This window comes from Podarcis pityusensis, assembly GCF_964106645.2.
Source record: "Podarcis pityusensis genome assembly, chromosome: 4".
Classification (NCBI taxonomy): domain Eukaryota; kingdom Metazoa; phylum Chordata; class Lepidosauria; order Squamata; family Lacertidae; genus Podarcis; species Podarcis pityusensis.
The window spans coordinates 23560426-23578735 of NC_138027.1; the positions used below are offsets into that span (position 1 = coordinate 23560426).

Genomic DNA, 18310 nt, shown 5'->3' on the forward strand with positions numbered 1-18310 from the left:
TATTTGGCCCAGTCGAAAGGGCCACTGGGCTACTTACTTGGCTCTATAAATTTCTACAGGCTTCTAAATTTCCGCAACCTGCCCTGGGACTCTGTGGTGGAGGGTGGGTAAGAAATCAACAGCAACAGCGCCATCTCTCTCAGAAAGACCTGAGACAGTGGCTGACCTCTAGCTAAAGGGGAGAGGTCTGCCTCTGGAAAGAGGGCAGATTGAACACTCAGCTCTGTAGTGTCTCCACTGGTTAGCCCTGCACCTCCAGAGTTTCTGACCAGGTGTCTTTCTCACTTGTGCCTCCTTGAAGCCAGACCATGTGCTCTACCACGGAGCTGTGGCACTCCCACAAAGCTGTGGCAAAGAAACCACGGCCACACTTAAAGGACAGATGTTATGGATTTTATTCAAGGCAGGTTCATTGCATTGTGTTTTCTCTTTTATATTCTACCTCGCCGTGTATCACATAGAACACCTCGCTCTTCCCCATTCTTTGCATAGAATTGAGAAAGAGCAGCTGTAAACTGAGGGCTGCTCAGTCACTACTTACCAGCTGAGGAGATGTAGCTATGATTCCTTATGGCAGGGGTGGGGTACCACCAGCCCACACTGCTTTGGGATCCATCCTCTGGCCTTCCCTCTGCAGCTTCAATTTATTGGGGGGGGGGAGATAATGTGTGGGGTGGCAGCTGGGGAGGGAATGCTTAACCCTAACCTTCTCACTCTCCACATACCTCCACCTTCCAAATCACACAGCCATTTGTGGGGCAGGGCTGTTAGGTTTAGCTGGAAAGGTTCAACTTCCAGGACTGTAGCCTTTGGGCTTGCGCTCCTTTCATTCCATTCTGATATTCTTTTGTCTCATCTTTTTCTTTTTTTCTTCTGTTCTAGAAGATAAAATTACTACTGGAAAAAGGAAGCATGAAGATGATGAGCCGGTATTTGAACAAGCTGAGAACACAGCGGATCCCTCTAGATGCCCTGTGAAAATGTTTGAATGCTACTTATCTAAGAGGTATTGAAATAACAATAGCGGTGAAGCCTGTGTATATGTAAATCTGTTTCTTATTGCTTCTATTCTCTTTCTTAACAGAGATAATTATGCTTTCTCATAAGAAAGATACAGCATAATGCAAATATAATTCTTCCTTATTTCTTTAAAAACAATATGATCTGTAACGGCTGTGGCCTCTTCATCTGCATGAATGTTTGGACTGTTTCCATTTGGGTTGTCTCACAAGACCCCCTCTTTTTTCCAGGTCTTTTCCCTCTGTTTCTTTTGAGTTGGTGGGCTACACCAAATTAGTTTTATTTGTACCCATGTCTGCCTTGCTTCTGCTGAAAAGCCAATAGGGGGAGCACTAGGCATGTATCTAAACATTCATGATAAGATTCAGATTGTTAAAGGAAGAATGGACAGGACAACAGTAGAAAAGTCTGAATATGATCATCCTTGGGCTGTTTGCAGTAGTAAACCTCAGTTGCTTGTTTCTAAGTGGGTTTGGGGATGATAAATACTGATTTTATGAACTTTTCCATAGTGTGACTTGTGTTAAGGTACTAGCTTTTGCATGTTACATGAAGTCACTACTTAACTAGGTGCTCTTCTGCTCTAACAGAAGTGTGTGGAAAACCGTAGTTGTACCCTGACAGCATATGAATGAATGTCTATGTGGATAGGCTGCGTTGTTGTTGTTGTTGTTGTTGTTGTTGTTGTTGTTGTTGTTGTTTTCATCTTGTCCTCTTCTCACCTTTCAGCCCGCCCAATCTCAGTCAGAGAATGGATGTGTTCTATTTGCAGCCAGCCTACCCGGTTCCCTCAGACAGCACGGTCTGGTACACCTCCACCTCAGTGGATCGCAATACATTGGAAAACATGCTCGTACGGGTTCTTTTAGTAAAAGATATTTATGATAAAGACAATTACGAACTGGATGAAGACATAGATTAAACACTTTCCAAACTCTCTGTGGGGGGAAAAGGAAAACACAACAGCATTAGCTAGTCAAGCTGCTAGACTTTTATTATGGAAAAAAAGTAAAACATTTCAAGTTTACTCTTTGTTTAACACGTTTTGTAGCAGTGTACCCTCAGCTGGGTATTACCATGTAAATAATCTGTGAGCGAATGTGGCCATTATTCTCCATAGTGGTTTTAGGATACTTAACAAACACATTCATCTTTTTTTTTTAATTATTATTTATTTGGTTAGGTATGTTTGTAACTTTTTACATTGCAAAACATGAATGAGAATGTGCCATGTGTATTTCTTTCTCTCTTTTATTCTTTTTTAGTCATAGTAAGCAACATCCATATTGCACAACTTCACTGCTGCAGAGCTTCCTTGAAAAAGACGTTTGGGCTCTTACTGGGTTCTGAAATCAGGTAGTTGTGTATGGGTAGCACTACTAAAGTTTAGAACTTGCTGTGTCTTTCAGAATTTTTTAAAGAAATTGTAAACTAATAGGTTTTTTACTCTTAGTTACTGAAGCCTTACGAGGTTATGTAGAGAGGTTCCATCTTATGTACCAAAAATAGACGAAAGAGAATGCTGTCGATGTTGATGTACTGTAATGTGAATCTATCCTGGTGAAACAACTTTTTCTTTTCTTTTGTTGCCCTTATTAAAAAGATCTTAGTATCCTTTCCTTATCTGCGACTCTGAATTTGCCCTTACAATTACAGTACATGTTGCATAAGAGCACAAGGTGAAAACATAAAGGCCGTTTAGACATACCTTGTCGTTGGGGAATATACACAGTTCAACAACTTTCCTGTTCATTCTTTCCTAACCTAACTTAAAACAAACTTGCCAGGGTAACCCAAGTGATTCTCCTGTAGTGGAGGAAGGGGATCCTGTGTGGGTTGTCACTGCCCGTGTCCACTGGCAGGAAATCAAATTTCTGAGAGGGTACAGGGCAGTTCTTCGCCAGTTCAGCTTCCTGCCAGCTCCTTTGCAGGTTGCTCTTGCTGGCAGCTCCAGACGCACCAAAAGAGAGAAAGCAGGGTTGCCCTGCCCCCTGGTTTATGCTCTCAAAAGTTTGACCTGCTGCCAGTGGAGAGGTAGGCGGGGATAACCCACACAGGAGCCTCTTCCTCCCTACAAATAAGGGACTTATCACAGTAAGTACCAGCGCTTGCTTTCGTTAGACTACATTCCCCATCTTCCCTGGCCATTGGCCATGCTGGCTTAGTGTAATGGGAACTATAGTACAGCAACATCTGGAGGACTCCGTATTGGCTAGCCACGATCCTTGCCATCCTTCAGTGTAAATATTCTCAGGGTAGATTGCGTAATAAAAAAGAAAACAAACACAACAAGATAGTACCAAAATTTAAAAAGTGTAAACAGCGGGTTAAAAAACGACAGCAATACAAATATTGCTGTTCAACCATCAAAATCCTGGGAAAATAAAATATTGTTGGCACCAGAAGGAGGTGTCAGGCAAGGGTCTGGAGTGTGAACTACGTAAACAGGGCACCACCACTGAGCTGATGGTAGTACTTTACTAGATGAGATTGTTGCATACTGTGATCGAAAGCCTTTGCTTTTTGTACTTGCAAATCCATTATTCCTAGCCTGTACAAATAATGGACCTAATCAATTGGAATTTTTCTTGCTCAGGTGCTAGTTATACAGGTGACTGTTGTACAATTCTAGGTTCTTCTGCATGCTGTACAGCAGTGCAGTTTGGCTCTGGCAAGGATCTACACACAAGCATCTTGCATGAGCCGAAAGCACTGCTGAATTTTCAGAGGTTGGTAGGTGTGATAATTTGGAAGTTCTGGCTGCATCCTGCGGCACGATGTTGAACCCCTCTCTGGAAGATCCAGAGGTGGCTTTTCAGTCAGCATCAAGTGCTGCAATGGGATGGGGTGGATCCCACTGCACACCTGACATTGTGTGCAGCCCTTTGGTTCCTTGTCTTTGTATGATATTCCTGCAGATACCTTTTCAGTAAAGAGACCTTGATATTCCACCTGCATGCAAGTAGATTTTAATGAATGCTTTGCTTTGGGTTGGAATAACGACTGGTTCCACCTTCTCAAAATGGTGTGTCTTACCAGAGGTTTGCTTTGGTGCAAGAGGAGCACATACCATGCAAAGAATACCATGCAAAGGAAAAGAGTATTATCCTGCTGTACTTGTCCTACAAGGTACAATGGCTCATGTAACTTGAAGGTATTCTTTATTGCACTTTTGAATGCCTGGAAATACAGTATCCCAAGTACAGAATCACAGCCTTAAGGTAAGAGGTGTTCGCTGTGTACAATAACTGTACACAGTACTGTTAATTAGCCTTAAGTGGACGAACTTTAATGATTTGGTTGTTTCCTCAGTTGGCCCTTGTTGACCCTTAAGTTATTCCTAAGGTTTAAAATAAATCATAGGATCATAGAATTGGAGAGTTGGAAGGGACCACAAGAGTCATCTAGTCCAACCCCCTGCAATGCAGGAATCTTTTGCCCAATGTTCTTCAAAGCAGAGAAGACATACAGGCTCAGTAACAGGTGGTGAGTCTTTATAAATGACTTGGATGAACTAATTGCAGGGATGCTCATCACGTTTGCAGATGACACCAAACTAGGAGGGGTAACTAATGCCGCAGAAGACAGAATCATAATTTTAAATGATCTTAACAGATTGGAGAACTGGGCACAAGCTAACAAAATGAATTTCAATAGGGACAAATGTAAGATTCTGTACTTAGGCAGGAAGAACCAGATGCACAACTATAGGATGGGGGACACCTGGCTTACTAGCAGTACATGTGAAAAGGGTCTTGGTCGACCACAAGCTTAACATGAGTCAAGAGTGTGATGCAGCAGCAAAAAAAAAAAGCTGATGCTAATCTAGGCTGCATCTTGTAACTTGAAGCAGTGGCTTCAAGTTACAAGAAAGGAGCTTCTGACTAAACATTTGGAAAAACTTACTGACAGTAAAATGTTTGACAGTGGAACAGTCTCCCTTGGAGGTTTTTAAGCAGAAGCTGGATCTGCCATGGATACTTTAGCTGAGATTCCTGCATTGCAGGCGGTTGGACTAGATGACCCTTGGGCCGCTTCCAACTCTAAGTTTATATGAGAGCAAGGAAGAGATGTTTGTTAAAGCAGAAAAGACATACAGGCTCAGTAACAGGTGATGAGTCACAGCATCTGCTACGCTCAGGCTAGCTGGCAGGAAAGGATAGGCTAGTCAAGCTAGAAGCAGTGGTCCAGGTTTATGGAGTCCAAGATCAGGGCAAGGAGTTCAGAACTGCAAGGAAGCAACAGAATTGTCCCAATGGGTTGGCACACCCACTCACCAAGCTTTCAAAGACTGGCAAGGTGTTCTTATTCGTGAGACTTGTGCCTTGCAAGACTGCTGAACATGCAGATGGTCACTGTGTCTACCAGGTCCTGGGCAACTTCCCCTAAGAGTGGACTGACTCCTCCCCTTGGATTCTGTTTCTGTGCCCCTTCCTCGGAGAGGAGAGGTGGGGGTCCCGCTTCCCCAGCCAGTGCAGCTGCATCCTGGAAGGGGGAAGCGTTCCCCTCCAGCCTATGTCCCCCAACCCCAGCCCCATTCATCACACTGTCATCCACCTATTCCCCCTCCTTGTCCATCTTAGGCCAGCCAAATCACTCCTGAGCCCGGCAACACTTTAGGACTTTAAAGTATAGTCAGACCAAACCTCATAAGCTATTGAAATACCATTGTAATGGGAGGGTTTTTCTTTTCTTTTCAAAATACAACCTTGCAATAAGCTCAGGGACACCTTTCATTCTAGAAATTAATATTGCCAGTAATAAGCTGTACAGTTACTATTGCTTGACAGCAGCAAGCAGCACGCTGTTTGTTATGTCTGCATCATCTACGGTCTTGTTTATGTAAAGAAACAAGTGATAAATTCTCTTTGCAACTTTTTCTCTAGGGTGGTTCTGCTTTGGCTAGATGTTTGTGTCAAACTCCAATTGAGGCAGTGTGAGCTAAAATACAGATGGAACGAAGTATTCATGGTTTTAAGTTGCCCATTATCCTGTGCTGGTTTGCTACAAACCATATGTATATACTGCTTTTAAACATTGGTTTGATCATGCATATGCTTGATTAGGGCCCCATGGTTCCTGACTAACAGTGGCAGAGATGCCTTATGAAAACCTGCATTCAGATGTATGAAGATGCCCTATAGATACCTACAAAGAGATGCAGCTCTAGTCAAAGCGACATCAATAGAGAGGCTTCCAAAACTGACTTTCAGCAACATCCACATGTTGTTTTTGTGTTTTTTGTTTTTAAAGATACCTAGGCTCAGTTGTGCAGGTTTTTCTTGGCTGAAACTTCTGTTGCACTCTAAAGACTGGAACCTACATTTAGGTCTGAGTGTTTAAATAAACCAAAAGCATAGGAGTTGTGCGCATTTTATGGTATGCTTCCTAAAGCAATTCAGCAGTATGTCAGTCTTAGACATCATGTGCCTAAACACACCCCTTTTTTGTTTTTTGATATGGGAATACTTGGTTGGGAGAGCACTCCATTGTCTTGAACACACACGTAGCTTCCTTCTGGTATAGTTGTAGTGTTCCTGATCTCATAGCCACAGCCTCTCCTGTCTTTTATTTGCTTTAGGCATGGCGTGGTTTTAGATCTGCATCAACACTAACCAGTTTCATAACCAGGGTTTGCAGATCCAGTTCACACCCTGGTTTCAAACTGGTTACACAGGAAAATCTGGTTGGTATTAGCCATGGTTGGTGATGATGCAGACATAATGCTTCACCGTGGTTAAAATAAAGGCAGTGGAGTAAGGATTCATGAGAGGGAACGGGAAGGGAACATGTTAAACCAGCAGCATGGTCAGGAGATCAGGAATGTGATATACATTTACATTAATTTATACTTAATAATTGGTTAAGTTATCAGTCTGAGAGTTGCTAGGTTTGGGAAATAGGAAGGCTGAACAAAATAAATATCTTTGATGATGAAGTGATTGTGCTATACAGGATAATCAGGACTATTGCTGATACACAGATTTCTGCTTATAACTGCTCATGTATATAATATTATGGTGTCTTTTTTCTCTCCACTGTCATCAAATCTTGCCTGTGTTTCTTTATTCCAGTTTTATTGTCTAATTTTTTAATAAAATTTATTTTGCTCCTCGAAAGAAGGCTTGGTGACTTAATGGTTGCAATGAAATTAATATTCGGTTCCATAAAATGCCTCAAAAGATTTTAAAACCAATTTGATCCTACCCTTATATTAAAACTGGTTATCACACCAACACACTCTAGAGCCCAGAGGTGGGAAATGTGTGGCCCTCCAGATGTTGAACTACAACTCCCATCATCCCTGACCATGGGTCATGCTGGCTGGGGCTGATGGGAGCTGGAGTCACAAGAACATCTGGAGCTCAGCAGGTTCTCTGCTGCTCTAGCACCTATTTGATACCTCAAATTATCTGCTCTCTGTGGTATTTAGAAAGCCTTTGGGTGACTGTGCTTACACGAGTCAGGCTATGTTGCTGCCAGTTTCCGTGCTATGGAAGTGCTCTCCATATAACAGAGATGGGGAAGCTGTGGCCCTCTACGTGTTGTTGGACTGATATCCCCACCATTCCCTGACCATTGGCTATGCTAAGTGGAGCAGATGGGAACTGGGAATCCAATAATATCTAGAAGGGCAGCAGGGAGTTGTGGTGCTCTGCCCTTGAACTTCTGGCAGTGGCGTTGCGACTGCTTACCCAGTGCAGGTGGAACAGGGGAGTGGTGAGGTCTGGGCTGGTCTAATGCTGGATTGGCACCGCTGTCATGCACATAACACTGCCCAAGCCTCACCACTGCCCTGCTAAGAGGCAAGGACACTGCTGCCAGGAGGTCAGGTTCATAGCTCCCCTCCCTGCCAGTTGTTCCTAGTGTTCTCTTTCCCTGCCTATACTACAGTATGCTGCTGCATCTCACATAGGCATCTGCTGCCACAAGCCCAAAGTGGCGAGAGACAGCAGCACAGTAGATACATGTGCCCCACTATGTGGCATCTGACTCTGCCAGCAGACAATTCCAGGCTTGGGGTTCTTTCCTCCATGAGACCCTCCTGTGTGACCCAGAGATTCCACAGCAGAGCAGCTAAGACTGGTGGGGAGGGAGTTTGCCGCCACCCCTTGTAACTCCTGTCCGTTTTCTTCCTTGGTTGAAATATTTGTTCAGTCAGCAGGATATCCAAATAAAAAAAGAAATGGCTTAATGGCTAATTAAAGCAAATACGGCAGCTGTTGTCAGAGCTGCGCCATTCTGGGTCACTGGCTCTTACTGAGATGGAGGTGCAGGGAGCTCAGCCTAGTGTGGCGTGTCATGGCAGGAGCGCTGGAATGGCTCTGTGGCCCCACACCACACCTGGCCAAGCAAAGGTGGCCTCCACCCCAACCCTGGGCTGCCTCACCAGCTGCTACCCTCCAGATCAATAAGGAGGCCCATGAGAGTGTTTAGGTGGTCCCTCCCTGGCCTTTCCACCTGTCCAGCCATTGCCAGGCCAGAACCCATTCTGTGGAATTGGAGCATTTTGCCAAAATATGCATCACTTAAAAGTTACTGACGTTTGCCATTTTACTTCCCATTCACCCAGCCTTAGAAAAGTCCTGTTGGACCCCCTTGCTATCCATTTTGGCACATGTATCGTGTCAATTTGTCGTGAGCTCCTTAGAAGAAAGGCAGGCTTTAAAAATAAAAATTTTAAAGGCTTTCCGTTCTAGGCTTGTGCAATCAGTTGTCCAACGAAGTACAAAGTCACCTGCACTACATTGGCTACACAACCCTGTTATGTAGCTTCCTTCATTGCACAAAGGTAAATTGCACAGCTCTTTGGATCCTGGCCAATTATTGTCCAAAGCTTTTGAAAATTCAATTGATTGCCTGGCTAGATTGATTGGGTTAATTCAAAAGCCATCAGGGGGATGGAGGGGAGAAAAAGGGGACCGGGAGTTAGACAGGTCAGAGGAGATTGGAGATCCCTATCAAGTGGTGCTGACTAGACTCCCATTTCCCCCCACTATTCATGTGGAGCTGGGATGGTACTCTGAGCACACAGCTGTGAGTGTGACAGCAATTTGCTCCCCTGCATTCTTTTGTCTTTGTTCAATCCTTGTCCTTTGGGCTAGTATAATAAAAGTGCTTATTAAGCAGGGTCAAATGGGATGTGCCTGTTGCAAACGTGAAATGGGACTATAGGCTGTGATTATGGGCTCTAATGTCTGATGAATCCTCCTTAATCACATGATATGAACTAATGTCACCATTTTATTATAAAACAACAATTGTGCTCAGCTACGGGAGGGAATAGAATGGATGACAGCTGCATTTTTAAACGTTTTGTTTAAGCAAGTACAGTGTGGCTGGTTTAGACAACAAGGAAAAATGAAGTTGAAATAACTGCAGATATTTTTAGTTGAAGGTTCATATTTTTAGGGCTGCTTTTTGTGCCCGTTGCTGCGGACCAAAACTCCCTTTGCAGCTTTTTGATTAGGAACTGTGGAGTTGCGAAATTGAAATTCAAGTATTCAAATGTCTTGCTCGTTTGCTTAACTTGTATGTTTGAAACCTTTCTGCATACAGTGTTGCTTTTTTAAAAAAACAACAACCTGGTGCTACACTATAGATCGGGGTGGCCAACTCCCAAGAGACTGTGATCTACTAACAGAGTTAAAAACTGATGGTGATCTACCCTCTTTTTGGGGGTTCAGGTCAAAATTGTTGAGCTTTTTTGTTGCTTTTGTGCTGTGTATTTTTAAGATGGCAAAGATATATGAGCTACAATTTTTGCTGTGCATTGACATGGCTTTCTTTATCCTGACCACTCTCGTTTTTGAGAGCCAATTCACCCACGTGCATTTTCATGGTTCGCCAACTGACAGGGTGAGGAAGAAATGCCATTCAATTAGCATTTAAAAGTGAATTTACAAAATTCACATTTTCTGAAACAGTATGTGAACAGAAACAGAGCTATTCTGCAAAATTCTCACCTGGATTTCGCAATGCAGTTCTCCAGACAAGTAATGTGTACAAAAATGTGTACACAATGATTAAGTGTGCATATAAATGCATATATTAGAGAAAATAGCAAATAAAGATGCATTGGGGGGGGGGGTTTGCAAAAATGTCTACACCATGCAAAATTTCATATAGAAATGTGTATGGTGGGAGCAATTCACAAAAATGCTGATTACTTTTCATTAAAAAATAGCAAAGTGATTTAGAAATGTGGAGAACTGAACTGAAGTTCGGAAAAATGAGAAATGGAGAGAACAGAAACTGGCATATCTGCTTTTCCCTACCTGTTGATGAGCTAAATCAAGTGAGGCTTTGCATGTTTAGCTAGCATGATAAATCATAAATTATGAGGCAACAAATGTCGCATATGAACCAGCTCTCTCTCTCTCTAGTGGTGCATTTAGCCTCACAAGAAGGTAAACCTGCTAATCACATAAATAAATGGTAATTGTGTTCACAGACTAAGGCTAGAGGTGACCCCAACTAGAGGGGGGGGGTGGGAATAGCTAGTTCAGCTCCATCGTTCTGCCCACCTGTGGTGTGCTTTAAATCCCCTATCTTATCCCTAATTTATAGGGAATCGGCAGGGCAAAAACTAGGTTGTTTCACCATAATGTCTAGTTGTGTTAGGGATTACCAACCTCTTTGGGCAATGGGAGGTTCTGGCAGGCGCCCCTGAGTTATGCCCTAGAAAACATGACCATGCATAAACTTACAAAATAATCACAACTAATATTATTTGATGCCTGCTTGTTTCTGTAAGCTTTTGATTTATTTTTTGGAAACAAAACAGCACACAGGTAGAAGAAACCCACCCACCCTTGTTTCTGATGTAGATCTTCACCCACATCTACTTTGTTGGGGGCGGGGCACGAGCATTTTGTGGTTCCCCTCAGGTGCCAAAATGTCTTGGGCAGTATAGACAGAAGTGAGCTAGATGAGCTAGATGAAACAATGGTGTACAAGGCAGATTTCTGTGTTGCTAAAAAGCTGGCAACCTTATTCAAAATTCCTCCTATATATTGATTTTTTAAAAATTATCACATCCCTGCTAACGACAACCATGCTATATATAGGAAAGCAGATGTGGAACACTTATTGTAAAAATATTTCATCATCTATGCAGAGTTAGGGCCCATTTAGATGTCCAACCAAAGAACCATCTGCCTCCATTCACATACAAAGCAGGGTATATGGTTTTTAATTGGGAAAAAGGCTGTGAGGATTGAGAGGAGCTAAACTAAGGTGGGAAACATATTTCAGCCAAATGGCTGCCTGTGCTTGTGGGAAGGCCAAAGGGGACAGTGGGTGGAGCAATGGATGGGACTCTTACCTTTGCACATTAGGCTAAATCTCAACCACAAAAAAGTCACACACGTCCTCTGTTTTTCATCCAGGCAAGCAGGAGGCTTTTGCACAGTCCGAAGAAACATTCCTAGCAGGGCAAGAGTACTGAGGGGGGATGTGATGTATAATCAATGCTAGGTGTGACCAGAGGAGAGTCTTGAGGGCTGGGGGGCCATTTGTAGCCCCTGGAGCTGAGGTTCCCCATCCTTGAGCTAAACCTCACCTGCACCTCGGTGCTTACTCCCACCAGTTTCATTGGTTTCTTTTCCTCTGTGCCTGACCTAGTTGGGGTAGCAGACCTAAGGCTAGTATCTGAAGCAAAGGTGCTGTTAGGTTGTGGGTGAACATATCAGACGACACAGCGATTCTTCAGGCAGCTCTTGTTTATTCACAGGCCAGGACAGAACCGAACTGAAGGGTTCAGCCAGCCTGCTTATATAGAGCTCCAGTACAACGCAACTGTAACAACTTTCTGTAACTATCCAATCACTGAACATCACTTTCAATCCCTTATTTGCATATGTGGACCTGAGTGAAAACTATCTACAGTATCCCGCTGCTGGCCCAGGGTGAGAACTTCAGTACATAACAGGTGCAATGGGAGATAAGGTAGGGGCTGGTCCAGGGCTCCTCACCTGTGCAACCTTGTTGATTTAATTTTAGTCACCCACCTCTGCTGGCCTACTTTACACAGGACAATCCTCTGTTTGAAGGAGTCCTCTCTTTGAAGGGCTGTCTGGTCCAAGTCTAGTTTAAAGAGCAAGTTCTGTTAAATAAGGGAGACCTGTAGGCACCTCGAAGTTGCCCATCAACAATTGGTGCCTGAACAGCAGACTTCATGTGCACACAGCACACCTTCTCCATTAGGGTGAGCGGTACTAAGTGATAGTATTTCCCACCCCCCTAAATTTGCATCTACGTGCACAAATTAGCATATGCGCTTTTTATGCAAATGTGTCTCCTCTTCTGTCTTCTTCTTCGGCATTGTGCACAAAGAACCAGTACAGCTCTTTGATTTGTAGCATTTCCTGGACTGCTTTCAATGATGTTTGACTTTTTACGAACTGTCTGAGATACGATGTACACTCTGCACATCAAAATGTTTTTATTGTTTTCTCATTGAAGGCCAGATTTAGAGAGAGAGAGAGAGAGAGAGAGAGAGAGAGAGAGAGAGAGAGAATATGTATGTGCTTTGGCACTGAAGTTGTTTCAGTTAGTGTTAAATGACTTCAGCTGTGTCTTTTTGGCCCTATGCATACTGAAGAAAGGAGGATGCCTTAAATGACTTTGCATTCATTGTTTTTTGCACAGGACAAAACATTGCGCTCTGTAAGAAGCATCGTGCTTCGGCCCAAACAGGGCCTGTACCGTGACAAAGTGAACATCAGCTGTGAGGCATGTGGTAGGGCTACATTTTGAAGAAAAGATAATGCAAGGAAATTTTAACCTCTCTTTCTTAGTAGTGTGTGTTCGTGTGTCAGTGCAGGTGGAAAAGTGAAGTGGCTTGTATAAAGAAGAAGAAGGAAATGAAAAAATATGTTTCTTGTACTTCTGACGAGGAATAATCCATGCTGCATTCATAATAAAAACAAGAATTGATCATTATTAGTGTTTGTGTAGACCAACATGCATGGCATTGTGCATAAGAACACAAGCAGAGCAGTGCTGGATCAGGCCAATGGTCCATCTAATCCAGTACGGTATCTTGTTCTCTCAGTGGCCAACCAGTTGCCTGTGGGAAACTTGCAAACAACTGACATTCTGAAGCACTTCTGCCTCTGACTGTGACGTCATGGCTGGTAGCAATTGATAGCCTTATCCTCTGTAAATTTTTCCAGTCCTCTTTTGAAGCCATCTAATTTGGTTATTTCTGTATTTGTAATTGCATATAAAATTCAAAAGCATTAGTTTTGAAACACAGACTAATGAAGTGAAGGCAGAAAGTTCTCAGGAGTCTGGAAATGAAGATAATTCCCTTCTGCCAGGAGGAGGCCGGTGTAATATTAATTCCTTTTTCAGGGTAATGTGTTCATTTAATGTTGCATGAACTGAGAAGAATGTAGCATAATTCTTCTAAGCTGCCATGGTTCTGACATCTCCCAGCCTGTGAAAATATCTAGTTAACACAAATATTTTCAGTTGAGTTGGCCTGTCATTTCCCACAACTTTTCGCAGCTATGACTTTCCCCAGTTGAGCTCCGGTTGCTGACGTCTGCGGTTTGTGCAAAATACAGTCCGCTATCACAACACATACACCCTCCAGGTCTCTGGCAATTCAAACACATTCGCCTTTAGTCTTTGCTCAAAGCAGCAAAACGTTATTTCTGCTTTTAATTCTATTTGAACATTTCACACTACAAAGCATGGACTCATAGTTCCTGTGTGTGTTGTTTTTTCTTATTTTGCTTGGGATGACTTTTCTCATGGGCATCTTGAAAATGGGTTTATTTCATTACTTCTAAAAAGAAGAAATGAATCTATAAAATTGTGCAGCTTTTAAAACAACAACAACAACCACGTCCCACGTAATTTGTGACTCTTAATATGTGATGCTGTCTAACACAAGGAATGGTTTTTGTTTGTTTGAAAGGACACAAGTTAATGGATGCAAGTTAAGACTCATTTTTCTGGGATTTAGCTGGGGGTGAAGTGGAAAATCCAGGCTGTACTGAAGCTGAAACTTAGTTCTTCCCTGCCTGCTCTTGTTTTGTTCTCCAGGGTAAAACATTTCCAACACTGCTGTTCCTTTAAAAGATTTGTCTTTGCAAACCTGTCTTGCTCAAAGCTTTGGACTGGACAAAGTTGAGGACAAAGTCTGCTCATCTCTGGCTGCAGGGACATGAACAAAAAGCTTCCTTAATTAAATGTGAATTGTTTCTGAATACTGGTTGTATGAAAGGAAGCAAGTGTCTTAGCCATGGGTGTAGCTAGGATTTATGTTGGCGTGGGCAGGACACCCACCTGCCATCATCCTCTGTCTGGCTCTGTCTAGCAGATTCGGAATGAAATGTCTCCCCAACAGTTGTCTTCAATTACTTTCTTTTGACCCCAAGTGCTCAGAAAAATCTGTCAAAATCTTCAATCATTTGAAAACTAGGGAGCTAAATAAAAAATTAACACCAGGGAGTACCTTTCACGCGGTTAATGAGTATATTTCATAAAATTGCAACAAACACAGCTTTTTTCATTTTATTTTAAAAATCTAAACTAAAACAAGTTTTCTTGGATTTGCTGAAAACCTTTCCAGCATTTTCTTTTCAATTTCATCCTTTTCCCCCAATGCATTTTTTCTGTGCACAACTCAGCGTGGGCCATTTAGATGCTCCCCTGTCACTATCAGCCTTAGGCAGGTCTTCACTCTCGCAAGGTACTGAATGACTGCTCTACTGGTGCATGGCTGAGCAAGAAAGATGCAGCAGAGCCTTTTTTTGTAGTGGGTTAAAGATTTTTATTTATTTACTTGATTTAAGGGGGGGCAGCCCATGGTCTTAGCACAGAGTGTTTGGCCTGCACAAGGGGACTGCATGCCCCAAAAAATGCTCTGGAGCAGGCATAGGCAAATGCAGCCCTCCAGATGTTTTTGGGACTACAATTCCCATCATCCCTGACCACTGTTCCTGGTAGCTAGGGATCATGGGAGTTGTAGGCCAAAAACATCTGGAGGGCTGAGTTTGCCTATGCCTGCTCTGGAGGGTTGAGGAGGAAACCCATAATAGATTGAGGTTGGGGAGGCAAGGGACAAAAAGTCCCATTGTGCAGATCGAAATCCTTTTGCTAACAGGACAACTTGGTTTGATAGAACCTTACGTATTGTTTGGCAGTAGTTTTTGTACAGGGTGTGAGACCTGAGTGGCTCCCTACCATTCACATGCCATTGGAAGTGCCACTGGGATTCCTTCCAGGCAGTGGCATTATATTCAGTCCTTTCCTGGTGTGTGCAAGAATGCAGCTATCCTAGACCACCACATGGCAGCTGAGAGGAATGGGGATTTTGCCTTGCCACTAAGAACCATGTCATGAACGTGTAAGCTTAGAGGACCCCTTGTACATCAAGGAAGGGGGAACTTGTGGCCCGCCGATGTTGGTGGACTTAACTTCCATCAACATCACGCAGTCAGGAATACAGGAGTTGGAGTCCAATAGTATTTGGAGGGCTGCACAATCCCCACTCCTGATATTTATTTATTTTGTGTACCGCCTGTCAGGCTCCAGGGAACCCACTCCCCCTCCCTCACAACCGGCTGCCAGTAAAGGAAAGACAAGAAGCTCTTACCAAGGTCTTTTATTCAATATTCACAGAGAGAGATGTAGAAATGCCATCTCTCTTGGATAACGGTGTTGCTCCGAGTAAATCTCCACCCCCTCCGTCTCTCCTATTATACGTCATCCTACATTGGCTGATCTGTGCTCCCTGCCTCTGAGCTTACTGCTCTCCTACTTTCAATGCCCGCCAGGTCCTGGAATGCTTTCTAAAGACACTGAGTCTGTCAGCTGTCCCTTCCCTGGTGCTGCTGCTTCTTCCTGCTCCTCTCCCAATATTTCCCAGCTTCTCCCCTCTGTGGCCTTCTGCAAACCACTGTTGGAAATCTATACTGTCTTCTCTTTTGCAGTAGGAGGAGGGCGGTCTCCACCATTCCGACCTCAGTCTATTCCCTGACAGCAGGTAGCAGCAGCGCTGCATCCCAGCTCCCCACTACCAGGTCTTTTGCAAATCTGACCAGGGACTGGGTGCTGCACATAAATCCCTTCTTCTCCGGGATCCGTTTCAAGTCATGTGGTGACTCCTCTTCAAAGGCTCCTGCTCTTACCATGTCTTCGTCGACTTCTGCATCTTAAGCCATTGGTTTCCAAAAGGGTCTGCTTCCAAAGACTTGTGCCTAGCTAAGCTCACTGGCCCTTTCGTAGGGTGGTTGCGCATCAGCTTTTTACAGAGCACAGTCCTCTGTTTGAAGGGCTGCCTCGTCCAAGTCCAGTTTGAAGATAATAATCTGAGGAAGGGAGGGAGCAGAGGACTCCAAGTTGCTCAGTAGCTATCGAGAATATAAGGAGACCTTGCAGGCATGTGAAGGCTCTCCCAGCCTACAGTAGTACCTCGGGTTAAGAACTTAATTCGTTCCGGAGGTCCGTTCTTAACCTGAAACTGTTCTTAACCTGAAGCACCACTTTAGCTAATGGGGCCTCCCACTGCCGCTGCACCGCCGCCGTATGATTTCTGTTCTCATCCTGAAGCAAAGTTCTTAACCCAATGTACTATTTCTGGGTTAGCGGAGTCTGTAACCGGAAGCATATGTAACCTGAAGTCTATGTAACCTGAGGTACCACTGTATTGCTATTTTCAGGTGGGATTCAATCACATGCCAGCAAACCCAGCTTGCAGAATTATACGTAGAGGTTAGGAGACACAGCAGCTATGGAAAACTGCTTGTTTGCCCTTCTTTATTATGTGTAAGTGGTTGCCCTATGTTCTGACATAACTTTTGCAGTCTGGGGGACCCTGTGCAGCGTGCCCTTTCTTCCTGCATTCTGGGGGTTCATTGGGAAGGCAATTGCGGCTTAGTTCTTTTCCATGCATGTATCATGGAAAGCGAGGGAAGGAAATTCTTTGTGGGTTCTTCTCACACGTTCTGACTTCTGGTTTGTGGTGTGGGTAAAAATGATACAACGAAAGCTCCCACACAATAACCTCAGAGCAGGCCCTTTTATTGTCTTCCTGCACTGGAAGCAACAACAGTAAGTTACTTCCTAGAGTTGGAGGTAAGTGTTCTCTCTATGTCAGACAACCTCAACCTGAGAGGAGTAGTTGGTCACAGCCATACAGCACATGACTTCCCGTGGAATCCTGGGAGCTGTAGTTTAAGGGTGCCGGGAGTTGTGGCCCCGTGAAGGATAAACTATGGCTCCCGAGATTTTCTGGGGGAAGCTATCTGCTTTAAATGTGTTTTAAATGTATGCTGTAGAGGTGACCATGATGTAAAGCTCTAAGAAAGTTGTTTGTGCTACTTGAAGAAGAAGAAACAGCAGCTGCAGCAACCAATGGGATGGGTGTGTGGAAATGTCATTTATAAGAGACAGCGTTATGGTACAAAAGTTTATTTAGTAACAGTTTTGTAAACATTTGAGGTAAATGAACATGGACACCAACTGGTTCTCACATAATTAATCCACAAGGCACTTCTTCAAAGACAGCACTTGGAACAGTTTGATGCTTTTGGCGTGATTACAAGTCCCTGACTGCCCAGAAAATTCTCTCCTTCCTTGTTGGGAGGTTCGGTGATGTCGAAGGACACGTGTACTTCGAGCGACATAAATGAGTAAACCTTCTGATGCAATCCGATTCTCCAGTGGAAATACATTGTGTTAAGAGGGAATATATCTTCTGCTTCAAAATTGCACACACTTATTTCAAATGCAGTAAGCCCGCAATTTACACAGGGGTTACATTCTGGAGGTTGCACCTAAAGCCAGAATCACATATAGTCAAAACCTATTGGAGTCAATGATGAGTGGGATTACTAAAAGTCTTTTTTTTCCCCTGGACACCCACCTCCTTTTATTTTTTACTTTTTTTACCCCAGTGCGTAAAGCTGAATGTGTTAACCATGCGTAAGTTGTGGGCTTACTGTATACCAACAGTTGTGAAATGCCAGAAATCAAAGAGTATAATAACTAAACATTTTTTTAAAAAAATCCAAACCTGCATAGCCGTGTTTGTCTCATGGGAATAATTTATACTTATGCAAAAGGTTTCACAAGAAATATCTCTGTGAGCAAATAAAACTGGCACGTTGTTCGTAGCAAGGAAACAAAATCTTCCACATGGGAACAATGCAGAGATTCTAAAACAAAAACAAGAACCCAGGAGGGGGCTGTTGCTTCAAATGACGGTGGCAACTTGTCCCGTAACAGCTGGACCCTGAATGTACATATACGTTCCATTAATTGCAAATAA

General features: G+C 43.4%; 1 protein-coding gene across 9 annotated transcripts in view; it reads left to right on the plus strand.

Annotated features, from left to right (window-relative positions):
• The window catches only part of ZMYM2 (zinc finger MYM-type containing 2), a 65918-nt gene extending 63275 nt beyond the window's left edge, over positions 1-2643 (plus strand). For 7 of the 9 annotated variants that reach the window (XM_081001795.1, XM_081001798.1, XM_081001794.1 and 4 more), the window contains 2 exons: positions 883-1006; positions 1750-2643. In XM_081001795.1, coding sequence (XP_080857921.1) covers positions 883-1006; positions 1750-1942 — 317 coding nt within the window. In that variant the 3' untranslated portion in view covers positions 1943-2643. The remainder of the gene's footprint in view (positions 1-882; positions 1007-1749) is intronic. The other 2 variants (XM_081001797.1, XM_081001801.1) reach the window with 1 other exon arrangement.
• The last annotated feature ends 15667 nt before the right edge of the window (positions 2644-18310 follow it).